Source organism: Pelophylax lessonae, assembly GCF_965119305.1.
Source record: "Pelophylax lessonae genome assembly, chromosome: 7".
NCBI classification, from domain to species: domain Eukaryota; kingdom Metazoa; phylum Chordata; class Amphibia; order Anura; family Ranidae; genus Pelophylax; species Pelophylax lessonae.
In genome coordinates this window covers 78,245,560-78,263,695 of record NC_138774.1, presented here as the reverse complement: position 1 = coordinate 78,263,695, position 18,136 = coordinate 78,245,560, and the positions used below count along the sequence as shown (strand labels likewise).

The following is an 18,136-nucleotide window of genomic DNA, read 5'->3' as shown; positions in this document are numbered from 1 at the left end:
GGTAACATCAAAGCAGGAACATCTATCAAGTTTGAGAATCGATCACACCTGACTCATCAACTGAACTCTGATAACACTCAGGACATTGACTGCAAGTATTCTTCCTCCTCAATTCTACCTTATTTTTCTATTTCTGATGTATGTCTTTATTTCTTTGAAACACCTTTTTTTTTTTTTTTGTCTGTAAATATTTTATTTGCACAAACTTTGACCTTTTCATTATTAAAACCTTATTTTGAAAAGTGTTAACCTTGCCCCTAAGCTCCTAATGCAAGCTAACAAAGAACCTGTCTCCTGAAGAGTGCTACTGTATAGAATAAATCCTCTGAACATACCTGTCTAAAGTAACAGTGTGTGTTACAGACGATTTTTCTAAAATCATAACTGAAATTGCTAGAATTATAAGCTTCCTCCTGCTCTGACAAAATGGAGGTGGTGGCATTGAAAGGGTTAATTGCTTAACTAGCCCAGTGACAATCGCTCTCTGCCTGCTTGCACCTAGATTGTGGTTCCGCAAGCTGGAAAATCTTTGTGCAGGGTGCAGCTGGGAGTGGCATTGTTACGTAAGTGACAGCGTTGTGTGAGATCGGCCTGTCCTTTCTCACGAGTTAGTAAGAAGGACAGGGATCTGATACATCATACAGGGGATCTGATACAGGGATCTGAGACATCCGTCACACCATCCCCCCCCTTCCAAAATGACCAGATGACACATTTTATTTTGAGTTGAATGGCCATAGCAACCTTTTAATTACAAACCATTAATACAACATTTACAAGAAAACAAGTTTATTGCATATAATACAGTCCATGCATACCAAATAAGCCAAACTCAGCTTATGCCCGGTCTAACGTCTTTGAAGGCCTATATACTCACAATTACCTGGTTGTATCTGCCATCCAATCAAAGGCCCCCAGCTGCAACTATCCTGGCTCAGGGACAATTAAATACTTACGTACTACCAGATACAACCTTATTAATACCCTGATGTTACCACTGTATTGTTAGGAAGGGACACCCATACCTCAGATGAGCCCAACCCACAATTTTACAGGATATAAAGGATAGGAAACACATTAAAATAATGACGACAGCCCGTACCTTTTTAAGACGGCAAAACTTAGCCTGTCCCAACAGCAAACCTTGGAAGTTACAATAAATGAGGGGGCACACATGACCAAAATCTGACTTATTACCACCACCCAATGCACTGAAAGACCTGGTCATTAAGTGTCTATCGAATCGCTTCAATTGCCGCCCCAGTCCGAAAGTAATGAGAAGAATACCTGTAGTTGACTGCACTCAAACCTGCACACAACCGGCATTTTCTGAACACCGATCTAAGTTGGAATTGAGACATTGCTGTCCCATCTGCATGCATAAAGGAAACTCCCGGAAGATTTGTCCACAGCCGTGAAAAAACCCCCCACCGCCCAGACAGTGCAAACTAGAGAAGAGGGAACAGATTGTCAACAGATTGTCTTAACAGAATACCCAATGTAGTGTCCCATAACACTACATCCTGTACGCTTAAACCACCCTCACCAAGTTTGTTCCGGCTCCCCAATTCCTATATCCGAAAACCCCCAAAAAAGGCCAGCACAAAGACGGTCTGGAACAAAGCAACCTCATAGGTGGAAGAACAAACTCTATCCCAGTGACCCACTACAGCACCAAGAACATCAAATGAAACCGGGCATCTGTAATGTTCTGGTACCTTTGGGTACCCTAATTACTCTTTCATAAGTGTATGCGCCCCACCATTCTCTTTTGGTAAGGTGCGCATACACCTTTAAGACTGATGCTGTCATCACTGAGCGCCTGACTGGATGGCTATTTAGATCGCCGGCTCTCACTCACATGTGTTCGTTCAAACTGCTTTGTGCCTTGATGCTAACCTGTCTTGAAGCTCTCATGCTTGCAAGCATACCTCGCTGTCGGAACCACGCTGCGCTGATCCCTGTATCCCGCTACCGGATCATCCGCTCTTGCCGAACCTCTCCTCTGCTACATTGCTATTAGTGATAAGTACCCCACAGGGGAAACCTCTATAACCTTTATACTAAAGCTTACACTATCTAGCTCTGCATACTAAGGACTATTACTACATCTGCATTATCTAAGATTGCTAGCTCTTGAGCCTACTACCACCTGTTCTTGCACTGGGTTGATCTCTCTTGTATGTCCACCTGCTACTCTGTCATCTACTACCATACATGATTGCTAAACCTATCTGCATCCCATCTGCTACTATCTTACTTTCAAGAACATTTCCTTTCAAGTGTCTGTCATCTACCATCTCTACCCAACCTGTCTCTTCAGCCTATCATCACTGTGTTACTATATACATAAGTCACTCTAGGAAACATCTTATTGAGTGTGTGTATTTACTTGCTGAATTGAGATCATCCACACATGATGAGTCATTGAGAGTTGGGAATGGTGTCTCAGCGTTTCTCTACATGACTACTGAAGTGGAATATTTCTGCAGCTGAAAATCCACATCATACGTAAAACGCAGGAGCGTTACAGATTGAACGAACCACAAATGGATTCAGCAGAAATAACCACTCAGATGACACAATTAAAACAGCAAGTAACTGCGTTAATACACGCACTTGCTGAATTAAAAGAAGACAATCAGGCTCTGTCGCAGCAGGTAATTAGACTGACACAACTTACCACTGCTCAGTCTCCTGAACCCAAAATAAATCCTCCTTTGGTATTTACAGGCGATTGCAAAAAATTTCGCGAATTTAAAAACGCATGTGAGTTACTTTTCTTGCTAAAACCCCGTACCTACCTTACTGATCACATTAAGGTTTGTACTATTATTTCTTACCTAACAGGCTGGCCTGGGCAGACTCTCTTTTTGAGAAAAACGACCAGCTTCTCAACTCCTATGCCTTGTTGCTAGCAGAACTCACTAGCCTATATGATGATCCCAATAGGCAGAGTACTGCCGATCTTCAATTAAGATCCTTGAAACAAGGTAGGAGACCTGTAGAAGACTTTGTCGCAGAATTCAAGAGATGGACCCTTGATTCAGAATGGAATGATGCATCTCTGAAAACCCAATTTAGGCTTGGCCTATCAGAGGCCGTTAAAGACGAGCTCGCCCGAGCGGATCTGCCAAAAACCCTGGATGCATTGATACAACTCAGTATCACCATAGATAGAAGACTACGAGAAAGAAAGGCTGAGAAAATGGGAATGCCATTATCCAGTTCTTCTCGGATTTCGGCCGTTGACCCCGTTCCTATGGAGGTAGGAACCATACGCCCACCTCTATCAACTATGGAAAGAGCCAAAAGACGATCTGGTAATCTCTGCTTGTACTGTGCATCCCCGGATCACAAGATAAACGTCTGTCCCCTAGTCTACAAAAAGAAGGGTGAGTGTTCACATGTCCTCCTAGGGGGATTGACAACTTCAAACACTAACCCTTACCTTTCTGTTTGCTTAACATTACAGTGGGACCAGAACAGGATTACTACTAAGGCCATGATTGGCACAGGATGAACTTTCCCATCTCAAAGACTATTTGGATGAGAATTTGAAGAAAGGTTTTATTAGACCTTCCACTTCTTCCACAGCAGCAGGACTCTTTTTTGTCCGCAATAAGGACTCAAATCTCAGGCCTATCATCGACTATAGGCAATTGAATGCTATTACAATAAAAGATCGCTATCCTCTACCGCTTATCCCTGAGCTCATTGAGCAGGTGCGTGGAGCTACCTATTTTTCAAAATTGGATCTGAAAGGAGAATACAATCTCATTCGAATCCGTGCTGGACACGAGTGGAAGACTGCATTCAGAACCAGATACGGATTGTTCGAATATCTTGTAATGCCATTCGGGCTATGCAACGCCCCTGCAGTTTTTCAACGATTTATAAACTATATTTTCAGAGACTTACTAGATGTCTGTGTTGTGGTATATCTGGACGATATACTTATATATTCACGATCCCTGTCTGAACACATAAGACATGTAAGACTAGTATTATCGAGATTGCTTGCACACAACCTTTATGTGAAACTGAAAAAATGCTTGTTTCATAAAGAAGAGGTACTGTTTCCAGGCTACATCATATCCAAAACAGGAATCGAGATGGACATGAGTAAGATATCCTGCATTCAGGATTGGCCTACACCAACCACACGCAAGGTGCTACAGCGATTCCTTGGATTTTCGAATTTCTACAGGAAGTTCATCAGAAACTTCTCTGCCATTGTGAGACTCCTCACACAGCTCACTAGCATTAAAAAAACATTCAAATGGTCAGATGAAGCAAATAAAGCTTTTCACCTGTTAAAGACAAGGTTTACTTCTGCTCCCATATTACGCCATCCAGACCCATCCTTCCAATACATTCTGGAAGTAGATGCGTCAAACATGGCAGTAGGAGCAATACTCTCCCAACGACCAACTCACACTTCACCACTTCATCCAGTCGCCTTTTTTTCTAAATCTCTAAGCAGTCCAGAGATAAATTACCCCGTGGGTGAAAAGGAACTGCTTGCTATAAAATTGGCTCTGGAGAATTGGCGACATCTACTCGAAGGCACCCAATTACCAATACTTATATACACGGACCATAAAAATCTCCAATATCTTCAGACTAACAAAACTCTCTCTCACCGACAGGTACGATGGTCACTATTCTTTCTAAGGTTTAACTTCCTAGTGACCTACACACCTGCAGATAAGAACAAAAAGGTGGATGCACTATCACGACTAACTGAAGAAAACTACTTCGAAATCCCTTCCGTTCCTCTAATACCTCACAAACGCATTATTGGAGTTGTCCGTTCCTTGAAGGAAGAGTTTTTGCATGGTATAAGTTTGGATTCACCCCCACCACAACTAAATACTGATGCAGAAGGCTTCCTCTACTACAACAACAAACTTTACATACCACCTACCATACGCACCAAGATCTTGGAATTATTGCATGATGTGCCTATGGCAGGACATATGGGTATGACAAAGACTCTTAATCTGATTACCAGGCAATTCTGGTGGCCTGACATGAAAACATCTATACAAAAATTCGTCTCTTCATGCAATGTCTGTGCCAGGTCCAAAATTGACACTACGAGACCATCCGGTCTACTATGCAGTCTACTAATACCCCAAACTCCATGGGAAGTTGTATCTTTGGACTTTATAGTGTAATTGCCTCCTTCCAAAGGATTTAATACCATCTTAGTGTCAATGGACCATCTGACAAAAATGGCACATTTCATTGCTATTCGCAGACTACCTTCGTCCAAACAAACGGCAGAACTCCTGATGAAACATGTCTTTAAGTTACATGGTATCCCAAAAACTCTTCTGTCTGACCATGGATCACAATTTATTTCCAAGTTCTGGCAAGAACTATGTCACATACTACGGATCGAGCGGAAGCTCACTTCTCCTTACCATCCGCAGACCAACGGACAGACTGAAAGAGTCAACCAATGCATCGAGCAATATTTACGTTGTTACACTTCTTACCAACAAGATGATTGGGTGGATCTTCTCCCTCTGGCAGAATTTGCCTACAACAACGCAACCCACAGTACGACCAAGCAGAGTCCGTTCTACTTGAACTATGGGTTTCATCCCTCTATTCTTCCACCACGCATCCTTCCTTCAAATAACCCAGTAGCTTCAGACTATCTTACCCAAATAAAGGACTCTCTTGGTTTGCTTAATACTACCATTGCACACGCTCATAGTCAACAAAAGAAGTACTATGATCTTTGCAGAAGACCTTCTCCTCAGTACGCTATCGGGGACCTCGTTTGGCTCTCAACAAAAAATTTAAGACTGAAAATCCCTAGCAAAAAGCTTGGACCTCTGTTCTTGGGACCTTTCCCAATCAAGAAACTTATTGGAAAAGCTGCAGTACAGCTTACATTGCCAATAGAGCTCAAAATACATCCCATTTTCCATGTGTCACTACTGAAGCCCCATGTTCCTGACCAAGGAATAAGGCCTACTATCCCACCTCCTCCTCCTGTACAAGTTGAAGGTGGAGAAGAATATGAGATAAAAGAGTTTCTGGATTCTCGTATCCACAGAGGAAGACTTCAGTACTTGGTTCGATGGAAGAACTATGGGCCCCAAGACGACACCTGGCTAAACACCTCTGACATACATGCCTCTAGATTAATCCGCAATTTTCATGCGAAGTACCCAGACAAACCAGCTCCAGAGGCCTTCAGGAGCCGGCCTTAAGGGGGGGGGGGGGTACTGTAATGTTCTGGTACCTTTGGGTACCCTAATTACTCTTTCATAAGTGTATGCGCCCCACCATTCCCTTTTGGTAAGGTGCGCATACACCTTTAAGACTGATGCTGTCATCACTGAGCGCCGGACTGGATGGCTATTTAGATCGCCGGCTCTCACTCACATGTGTTCGTTCAAACTGCTTTGTGCCTTGATGCTAACCTGTCTTGAAGCTCTCATGCTTGCAAGCATACCTCGCTGTCGGAACCACGCTGCGCTGATCCCTGTATCCCGCTACCGGATCATCCGCTCTTGCCGAACCTCTCCTCTGCTACATTGCTATTAGTGATAAGTACCCCACAGGGGAAACCTCTATAACCTTTATACTAAAGCTTACACTATCTAGCTCTGCATACTAAGGACTATTACTACATCTGCATTATCTAAGATTGCTAGCTCTTGAGCCTACTACCACCTGTTCTTGCACTGGGTTGATCTCTCTTGTATGTCCACCTGCTACTCTGTCATCTACTACCATACATGATTGCTAAACCTATCTGCATCCCATCTGCTACTATCTTACTTTCAAGAACATTTCCTTTCAAGTGTCTGTCATCTACCATCTCTACCCAACCTGTCTCTTCAGCCTATCATCACTGTGTTACTATATACATAAGTCACTCTAGGAAACATCTTATTGAGTGTGTGTATTTACTTGCTGAATTGAGATCATCCACACATGATGAGTCATTGAGAGTTGGGAATGGTGTCTCAGCATTTCTCTACATGACTACATGAATATTTCTGCAGCTGAAAATCCACATCATACGTAAAACGCAGGAGCATTACAGCATCGAGCGTCCACCACAGACCGACCCTATCCATATACCCGCATAACTTGCCTGGCGAGAAAAAAAACTTTAGTAATATCTCTGTGACCCGACAACTTAAACACGAAAACCAGACCAGCCAACTTCTGAGACATAGCAGAGACCGACGCGCCTCATTCAAAATTCCTGCCAATAAAATAAAGCAACACGTGTACATCATCCTCACGAGAACTGCCCCCAACTTATTTCATCAGATCACTCCATTCCTGCCACACTCTGCAGTATGAGGACCAAGCTGAAGCAAATACCGAGTGACGAATTGAGAACTTGGAAGCGGCAATGCAATGCTCCACAGATGCTTGGGGCATGGAATTCCACGCTACTCCGCTTCCAGTGCCAACTGACAGAGTCTGTCCCACTGGAGACTAGATAAAGCATCAGCCACTGAGTTATCAACTCCTGGAACATGCACAATTCCATGGACAGTACATTGGGAAACCATTCCAGAACAGCCAAATTTCTGTTCCTGCTGACTCGCATATCCGGGGAAGCAGGTGTGAGCTTGGCTGGTGGGGTCGGAGGGTCCCTTGAGGGGCTCCCAGAATGGCACTGAACCTGAGATGTCGTCACAGGACTGAAGCACTTAGAAGGCCTAGACCTCATAGTATGTGGGCGACTAGAAGTGGGTCCAGGAGAGACCTACCTGGGCTCCTGAAATCAGTGTGATAGTTTGTCTTATAGCCACCCAGGGCCTCTGGCCACAGCCACAGCTCTAAACTGGGACAGCATGTTGTCCAAGTCACCCATCGTTTGTTCTTCCTACAGGTGAAGTTCAGGAATGCAGAAGAAAACTGATGCTGTGATGAGCTCCGACTGAACTCTGACACAATCCTCTCTCCTCTCTACCCACTACAGGACACACCTTGAGCCTTGAACTCTTCAGTCTGGTAAGCAGAATGCATTATTCTAAATTACCCCACTAATACTCCGCCTCTTCTGTAGGTCCAAGTCATGCTGGCCCTCCCCCTAGTTTCACTCAGTCCAGGCTATATACTTTCCCTAAAGTTAGGGCATTCCACTTAAGGCCCATAACACATGATAAGAAAAAGGTACAAAAAAATACCACTTTCAAAGCGATTGTACTATAATCTGATCATTTGTACACAGCTTTCATTTGAAATTATCTGAAGGGACAAACGCAAACATTTTTCACGCACAATTTTCCTTGTATTGTATTTTGACACAAAAAAACTGTACCAATTAATTACATTACTTCCGCATTTGCATTCTGTCGTACAAGAATTTTCTTTCTTCAGTAATCTCTTCATTTATGATATGGAGACTAGCATTAGTCTGATAATCTAATCATGTGTACCAGGCTTTAAGCTTTTGGCTGTTAACTGGTTGCTGGTTGGCCTTTAGTTTGGACACACTTTGTTATTTCAACCTTTCTTTCTCTGAAGTCAAGTGTTAACCGCTTCCATACAGAGCAGTTAGACCCCCTTCCTGCCCAGACCAATTTTCAGCTTTCAGCACTCTCACACTTTGAATGACAATTGCTCAGTCATGCTACACTGTAACCAAACAAAATTTTTATCATTTTTTTCACACAAATAGAGCTTTCTTTTGGTGGTATTTGATCACAACTGGGTTTTTTTTTGTGATATAAGCAAAAAAAGAGCAAAAATTTTGAAAAAAAAACACTTTTTTTTAGTTTCTATTATAAAATTTTGCAAAAAAATTATTTTTCTTCATACATTTGGGCCAAAATTTATACTGCTACATATCTCTGGTAAAATTAACCCAAATTAGTGTATATTATTTAGTCTGTGTGAAAGTTATTGAGTCTAGAAGCTATGGTACCAATTACTGAAAATTGATCACACCAGATGTACTGACGGCCTATCTCCTTTCTTGAGGCCCTGAAATGTCAGGACAGTACAAATACCCCCCAAATTACCCCTTTTTGTAAAGTAGACACGCCAAGGTATTGAGTAAGAGGCATGTGAGTTTTTTGAAGTTATAATTTTTTCCCCACAATTCTTGGGAAAATGAAGAAAGAATTTTTTTTTCATTTTTTCCCCACAAAGTTGTCAATTTATAAGCTATTTCTAACACATAGCATGTACACAGCAAAAATGACACCCCAAAATACATTCTACTACTCCTGAGTATGGTGATACCACATGTGTGAGACTTTTACACAGCCTGGCCACAAAAAGAGACTCCACATCCAAGTAGCACCTTCTAGGAGCATAAATACACATAAAACTTTCTTACTACCTATCACACTTTTGAAGGCCCTAGAGCAACAATACAATGGAAAAGTCCACAAAATGACCCCATTTTGGAAAGCAAACACTGCAACGTATATTCTATGAGGCATTATGGGTCGTTTGAACATGTCATTTTTTTCCACAAGTTTTTGGAAAATGTGGGAAAAAAAATAAAAACTTTTTTTTTTTTTTTTTTTTTACACAAAGTTGTCAATGTATAAGATATTCCTAACACATAGCATGTACACAGCAAAAATGACACCCCAAAATACATTCTGCCACTCCTCCTGAGTATGGCAATACCACATGTGTGAAAATTTTTCACAGCCTAGCCATATAGAGGGGCCCAACATCCAAGGAGCACCATCATGCATCCTAGCCACTTGCCTAGGCCTATTTTTGACATTTGGTGTTTACAAGCTAAAATCAGTTGTTTTTGCTAGAAAACTACTTAGAACCCCCAAACATTATATATTTTCTTTTAGCAGAGACCCTAGAGAATAAAATGGAGATTATTGCAATATTTTTTATCACACCGTATTTGCGCAGCGGTCTTCCAAACGCAATTTTTTTGGGAAAAAATTCACTTTTTTGATTTAGAAAATAAGAAACCAGTAAAGTTAGCCCAATTTTTTTCCATAATGTGAAAGATAATGTTACGCCGAGTAAATAGATACCCAACATGTCATGCTTCAAAATTGCGCACGCTCACGGAATGGCGACAAACTTTGGTACTTAAAAATCCCCATAGGCGACATTTTAAAAATTTCTAAAGGTTGCCATCTTAGAGTTACAGAGGAGATCTATGGCTCAAATTATTGCTCTTGCTCTAACGATCGCGGCGATACCTCACATGTGTGGTTTGAACACCATTTTTTTCTTTTACTATTTATTTTATTTATTATTTTTTATTTTTACACCGTTTTTAAAAAAAAAAAAAAAAAATTGATCATTTTTATTTCTATTACAAGGAATGTAAACATTCCTTGTAATAGAAAAAGGCACAACAGGACCTCTTTTTTGTGAGATCTGGGGTCAAAAAGTCTCTCACAAGTACACTAAAAGATATATAAAAAAAAAAAAAATAATAAAATAAAATGAAAAAAAAAAGGGACCTTTAAACCGGTTGCTAGGCAACGACGTTTGCCATAGCTCCAGTCCTCCAAGACCATAGAGTCGAGTGAGGGCAAGCTTGCCCTCACTCGACATCCTGTCTGTGAGGATCCGGGACCGGATCATTTTCCCCGCTGCCGGCGGGTCCGGTAAGTGGGGAGAAGGACCGGAACGCAGCGGGAGGGGGGGGGAACCTCTTCCGCCATCCCGGAAGGGTGATCCCACGGCGAATCCGCTGCTGGGACCACCCTTATTGGAAAGCCAACTGTTCACCGTTATCTGCTGCCATAACACTGGTATTTAGGTTTAAACGGAGGACGTATATAAAGCTTTTTGGACTTGGACATGGTGGCTGTATGAAGGGTGACCGGTACTCAGGTACTTTGCTGGGCAGGTTACAGGTACTCTGGTACTGATGAGCAGCTGGCAGGTACTCGAGTACTCCGATAGGCAGGAGACAGGTACTCGGGTACTCTGATGGGCAGGTGACAGGCAGGTGATTAGTACTGATGAGTAGTACTGATACTGATAGGTACTGATGGGTACTGATGAGTACTGATGAGTAGTGATGGGTACTGATGAGCAGGTGGCAAGTACTCGGGTACTTCAGGTGTCAGGTACTCTGATGAGCAGGTGGAAGGTACTCGGGTACTCTGATGGGTAGGTGACAGGTACTCGGGTACTCATCAGAGTACCCGAATACCCATCATCAGAGTACCCGAATACCTGTCACCAGCCCATCAGAGTACCCGAGTACCTCTCTGTATCCCATCAGAGTACCCGAGTACCTGTCACCAGCCCATCAGAGTACCGGAAAACCTGTCATCGGAGTACCTGATGAGCTGGTGACAGGTACTCGGGTACTTTGATGGGCTTGTGACAGGTACTTTGATGGGCTAGTGACAGGTGCTCTTTATTGGGGGGGGGGGTGTTTGGGGTGCACTGTAATTGGTAACTAGCTGTTACCACAATCTCCTCCTCACAAAGGATCAGTGTGTGAGGAGGAGAACACTGTGACAGCTAGTTGCCGTGTTCTCTGTTGACATTTGTGACCGGCTGTGATTGGACACAGCCGGTCACGTGGTAAAAAGCCAATTTCATTGGCTCTTTACCTAGATCGGGGGTGGGCTCTGTCCGAGGGACGAGCCTCGTCCACGATCACCGCGCTGCGCGCCCCTGGGGGGCGCGCATTGAGGAGGGAACGAGCGGCTCGCGCTGGAGCCGCTCATGTGATCGGCTGTGATTGACACAGCTGATCACGTGGTAAACAGCCAATTTCATTGGCTGTTTACCGTGATCGGGGTTGGGCTCAGTCCAAGGGACGAGCCTCACCCCCGATCGCCGCGCTGCGTGACGTCCGCCCGGATCAAGAAAGACTTCCTGCCACCGTCATTTTATTATGGCGCGGTATGGAAGGGGTTAAGGGTCATCCACTTAAGCTTCTGTTTTTTAACTGATTTTTTTTTTTTTTTTGGTCATAATTTGTACAACCTTCCTTTGCCTGTAGTCAAGAAGGAGATCCACTAGGTTTCGGCCTTTACCCTAGTAAACACCCTTTTTTGTTGACCACCTTAGCCATTGGTCTAAGTCTCCTGTTCAGCCATGGTGCTCAATATTTTATTAGAAAGGTTTATGCAATGAGGTACAACAATGCCTAAACATAGGCAACAGTAATTTAAACTGAAAGTATAGCAAAGTCAATGACCGCAAAATCTAGTTGCCATGCAGAACATAGCAATACAATGAAGGGTGTAAGGGCCAGCAAAATAAAACTCAGCCACCAAAAATAGCTATATACTTCAGCTGATAATCCATACATGCCCTTCCCCCACATCAGATAATGTCAACCTTATAGGGTCCCAGAAGTCTAGGGGGACGCAAAGACAGGGGTGGGGCAGCCCAAGAGAACCACCGCCCCAACGAAAGTTCGGTAGAGACAGAGTAGTAAAGAGATAGAAAAGAAGAGGAAAAAGAAGGGGGGGAAATGGAAAAAGAGAAAGGGGAGGGGGAGAAAAAACAAAACAAAAAAACACATAGACATTGCATAGGAACTGGACTGGTACTGCTAATGGGCGATACCCATGGGGAGCAGACACATGTGCCCACTCCACCCCTAGGAGGACCCGAACAGCCCAAAATGGATCAACTCAACCTAGGTCAGCTCAGTGGTCTCCCTCCAAATATCGCAACCATGGGTTCCAGATCTTTTCAAACAGTTTCACCTTGTCATTCATTATTGGAGACAGACGTTCATTAATCATCAACCAAGTCAATTTCGCTCTGAACATTTTAAAAGGTATAGTGGCCGAACGCCAGAACCGTGCTATCCCTATTCTAGCCGCCACAAAAATAAATCGTATAAGCAATTTAGCCCCTTTGAGGGCGTCCATCACCAATACCCCCCCCCCCCCATGTCTCGGGGACTTCCACAAATTCACTTGGGTCAAAGAATAAATAAAATTGTAGATACGTATCCAGTAGCGTCGTACCTTTGGGCATACCCACCATACATGGTAGGCCGTTCCCTGCTGACCACAGCCCCCGGGACATACGTCGCCAACCTAGTGGGGACCATATACCATCTCAAGAGAACCTTATAATTTGCCTCAATAATGGAGGTGTTGAGTAGGGACCTGGAGGGGGTGTTAGCTAGTTTATGCTAATCTTCCAGGTCTAGGGACTCCTGCAGATCCCCTTCCCAAGCCTTCATGTAGCTTAGTTTGTATGAATCCTAGGATGTCAAAATAGCATATATTTGGGAAAAATGTCCCCGCAGTTTATCGGATTTTTCACACAAGAATTCCATGCGGGTTCTACAGGCGAGATCAGACTCGCGTTTCAAAGTCTTGACATAGTGTGCGATTTGAGCATAGCGATACCATTCGGACTCTGGCATATGCAGTTTTTCTATCAAAATCCGTTTGGTGAAAAGACCCCTGTGGTCACAGATATCAGCAATGCGCAGAAGGCCCTTATTAGTCCACCACGAGAACGCCCGGGGCTCAAGGCCCGGGGCGAAGTCAGGGTTTCAGAACAGGGGGGCCAACGGCTTGTGTGGAGATTCAAAGTGAAATGTCCTGGAGAGCCTGTCCCACAGACCCAGGGAGAGAGAAAGCGAAGGACACATAATGGCCGGGGGGACCGTTGAGGCAGCCACAGCAGGTGAGAGATCGGGTGGTCCCCACCGGAAACAAATTCCATTCGCAGCCACAAAGGAAGTGCGGCCCGCGAATGGGATCTGATGATCTGTGCTATTTGAGCTGCATAGAAATATTTAAAGAAGTCCGGGACCCCCAGGCCACCTCTCCCCCTGGGAGCTTGGAGAGTGCGTTTGTTAACCCTCGGTTTCTTAGTACCCCAAATAAATGAAAGCATTTTCTTCTGAAAGGAGATAAAATCCGGTCTATGAAGTTGGACAGGGAGAGTATGGAATAAATACAAAAGTTTTGGAAGCACCACCATCTTTAGGGAGTGAATTCTGCCAAACCAGGACGGGGGTCTGAGCTGCCATCTGGTTAGGTCATCGGAAAGTTTCCTGAGCAATGGTGGGTAGTTCAAAGAATACAGAGTGCGTAAAGAGGGGGTGAGGTTGATTCCCAGATAGGGAAGAGCCTGAGCCTACCATTGGAAAGAAAAGTTTTGTTTCAGTAGCTCCACTGTGCCATGGTCTAAAGACACATTCAGTGCCTGAGATTTTGCGTGGTTGACTGAGCCCCGAAATCCGTGAGAAGCAGCCAAGTGTTTTATATAGATTGGGTATTAAGACAAGCGGAGAGGACAACAACATCAGAATGTTATCCGCAAAAAGCAAGCACTTATTCTCCACCCCCCCACAAGAAAGACCCTGAATATCCTGATTACACCGGATGCTAATTGCTAAGGGTTCCAGTGGCAGGACAAAAAATAAGCGGCGAAAGAGGACATCCCTGTCGGTGCCCCTGTGGATCTGAAGAGAAGCCGATCTGTGACCCCTGACCATAACCGAGGCCTCCGGTCTATCATAGAGCACTTTAAGAATAGACCTAAAGCGTGGGCCAAACCCGTACCTTTCCATCACATAGAAAATGTAGTCCCATGAGATAGAGTCGAATGCCTTGTGGACATCCAGGGAGAGCAACATCCCCCTCCTGGGTCCACAAGCATCCCAATCGGAATTGAGTGCCGAGATCACATCGATCACTCTCCTAGTTTGATCGGAGGCTTGCCTATTAGGAACAAACCTGGCCTGGTCAGGGTGCACATAACAAGCCAAAAAGGAATTTAGCCTAGTAGCTAGAATGTTAGTCAGAACTTTCAAGTCCACGTTAATTAAGGATATGGGGCGATAGTTCGCACATTCACCATGATCCTTCCCTGGCTTTAGAATAATTACATGTATAAATGCGCTATTCTCGTGGGGCGGGAGGGGCTCCGCCTTCCGCATGGCATTGAAATAGGAGCACATGTGGGGGGCTAAAATTTCCCTATACTTCCTGTAATAGTGGCCAGAAAACCCATCTGAACCCGGAGCCTTAGATGGAGTTAGACTCTTAATGGCAGCCCTGACTTCTGATTCGTCTATATCCTTGTCCATAAGTTCTACGTGAGCAGTGCTGAGCTTAGGTATGGGGATGTCCGCAAAAAATTTGTCAGCCTGAACAGACCGTAACTTTTCTGGTGCTGTGTATAGCGCCGAGTAAAAGTCATAGAATTCGGTGACCACCGATCGAGGATTTTATGAGACTTGGCCATTTTGGAGGCGCAACTTCGGGAGTGCCGCAGTAAAATTCAGAGGGTTAAATTTTCTAGCTAAAATTGAGTTTGGCTTATCCCCCAACGCATAGAATTTATGTTTAGACCACCTGACTGATTTTTCCGCCCGTGTAGTAAGACTAAGATGTAGGGCCGCCCGTGCCATGTCTATTTTATTGCGAATATCTATATGTGGAAAATTGCGCTGTTCTTCCCGTAGAGAGGCTAAGTGCTCCTCCTGCTGTTTTAATAATGCTGTCATGATTCCTCTTCGTCCTAGCAGCTATCTGGAGCAATTTGCCTCTAAAGGTTGCCTTATGCGCCGCCCAATTGTTGGAGGGAGACGTTTCTGAAGGCTGATTAACATAAAAAAAGAACATATCTCCGTCTCCACTTCCAAACAAATGGTCGGATCACTCAGCAATGAGGCATTGAGTCGCCATGGAGAAGGGGAAGGTCGGGACCAGAGATCAGATGCGCAGCGGAGAATGATCCGACCACGGCATGTTCATTATCTTCACTGAGGTGATATAGGGCAGCATGGGTGTCTGCACCAGAATATGGTCAATTCTGGAGTACGTGTGGTGTACATGGGAGAAAAAAGTATAGTCCTTAGTAGAGGGATTGTGTTCCCTCCAGGCGTCAACCAAGTCATGTTGATATAGAACTTGCGCCAGGGTACTACTTTGCCTGGGGAGTCGCCGAGCAACTTGTTTGACCGGATGGGACTTATCCAGGGTGTGGTCTAGAGGGAGATTGCTATCCCCCCTCCAGCACTAACCCCCCCCCCCCAGTAATTTTAGGGAGCAAAGTTGCCAACATATCTCGAAAAAAGGCCACCTGGCCCACATTGGGGGCATAATAAGAGATGAGGGAGACAGCCTGATCATTAATCCTCCCCGCCGCCATAACAAACCTACCCTCCTTGTCCCTATCTATGGTGTCAGGAATAAACGGAACCTTCTTAGAGAAACAGATCACCACTCCACACTTCTTCCCGGGACCCCCAGACAGATAGCACTGTGTATCGGGCACTGAGAAATCTTGGGGCCGATGGTCTCGAAAAATGGGTCTCCTGTAACAATATAATGTCCGCACCCATTCTTTGATAGCATTGGAAGGCCTTGGTTCTCTTCGTGGGAGCATGAGACCTTGCACATTGTGGGAAACTACCGTATAAGATGAGGAACGTATGTTGGGCATGATGGTATGGCAGAAGACACTCACCCATTGTTGCGGCTGATGCCAGTCGGAGATCCCTGGAGACCCCCGAGCCGAGACCACCCTGTGTGTCACACAAGTATCAGTGAGATATTGAACCTAAAAAGAGTAAAAAAATCATAAAGACAACAAACAAAACAAAAAAAAAAAAAGGGAGACAAGAAAAAGCAAAAGGGCAGGGAAAAAAGGAACGGAAAAGGAAAAGACCAGAGGTCAAAGCATGAGTAAAACAAAAGAACAAGAAAAAAACAGTGGACCAAGAGGACCACGGGCTAACACCCCACTCAGGGTATAGCCCAACTAGTCATCCAAGATGACTTGATAAAGCGCATAGCGCGAAACATGTACTCATGGCAACCATATAGCTTGTGGTCCACCCTGGTTCCTGGTATTTCCCCGCAAGTGGCCCCTGTCTGGCTGATGTCACCGCTACGGAACTACAGCAGGGTCCTTTCATCCTCGCGCCGGCTGGTTTCCGGCTTTGTGCACACACTGCTCAGCAGTCCTGGGAGACTGACCTCCTCGCACTCGTGTTGCTTGCAGCCAGGTGCCCTTTTCCACTCCAGTCCAGGGGGATGTAAGCATTTATGTACTTTGTTTTTTGGTTATCAATACCAATAAACTGTTAACCCTTTCTATACTGGATGTTCACCTGACTTCCTTATCCATTGCATCCCGGTGTGGTTCATGCGCTGCCTTCCTCATGTACTTTTACCACCTAAACGCTAAATTTTCTGCGTTATTCAGTTGCTAAGAAGGTACATTATTCTACTACTGCAAGAATTTCAAATATTTGAAATCACTTGCTGATTGACAGGACAGTAGGTAAGAGTTTGTACAATAGACTCATTGGGACCATGGTAATTGGATCATATAATTGGAACATGATGGTTTTACCAATATTTATACCTCCTATCTTGTTCTTGAGACAACCAACATCTGACTTGACACCTTCCATAATGACTGGGTCATTGGTTCCTTATTATACACTCTTTTCTCACTGGGAATGAGGAAGCGGTCAGTAGGCCAATGCACATGTGACTTATCCCCAACTAGCCACAATTGCAGTGTGACAACTTTGACATACACTGGTGCATATTTGTTTTAGAGAACCATATAATAGTAAAAAAGATAAAGTATAAAACAGCCTTGTCTAAATAGCTGTCATATGGAGAGGTTAGCTTCTACTTTTGCAAACTTTTCCTATCTCTGTCCTATCTGCTGGCTTCTGATAAAAGTGGTTGCCCCTGCCCTATTATAGTTATTCTGAAGTTTATGTTTGAGGCTGGCCGGAGAGCTATCATATATGATTAATATCACATGAACAAAGGTTCTACTGATAGAAGGAAAGTGTTTGAAGGACAAAGGTTGCAATAAAAACTCACGTCATCTGACACTCCCACACTACGTTTACATATATAACCATTCCTCTGTATGAGCTTTTCTCTGCTTCACAGGTGACTTTGCCAGGTGGACGATACCAACTGACCAACCATGGCGTTTGTTCCAGCTCAGGGATACTATCCATTGTACAACCCAGTAAGTGCCAACTTCAACCTCTTTGGGCACAGCGGCCTGATTGCACTTTGCACAAATTCAGCAATTCATTAGATTTTATATTTTATCCACTTACAGTGGTCGGAATAATGGAAGATGGTGGGTCACTTCACTTTGTGACTGACTGGTTTTCTTAATTCATTCAACAGGCCCTTTTTAGCAAGGCAAAGTGCATATTGCTGTA

At 44.1% G+C, this 18,136-nt stretch overlaps 1 protein-coding gene across 1 annotated transcript in view; it reads left to right on the top strand.

The window, feature by feature from the left end:
- The first annotated feature begins 17,872 nt into the window (after nt 1-17,872).
- The window catches only part of LOC309560165 (galectin-4-like), a 26,176-nt gene continuing 25,912 nt past the window's right edge, over nt 17,873-18,136 (top strand). The window contains exon 1 of the mRNA XM_082263730.1: nt 17,873-17,934. Coding sequence (XP_082119856.1) covers nt 17,890-17,934 — 45 coding nt within the window. The 5' untranslated portion in view covers nt 17,873-17,889. The remainder of the gene's footprint in view (nt 17,935-18,136) is intronic.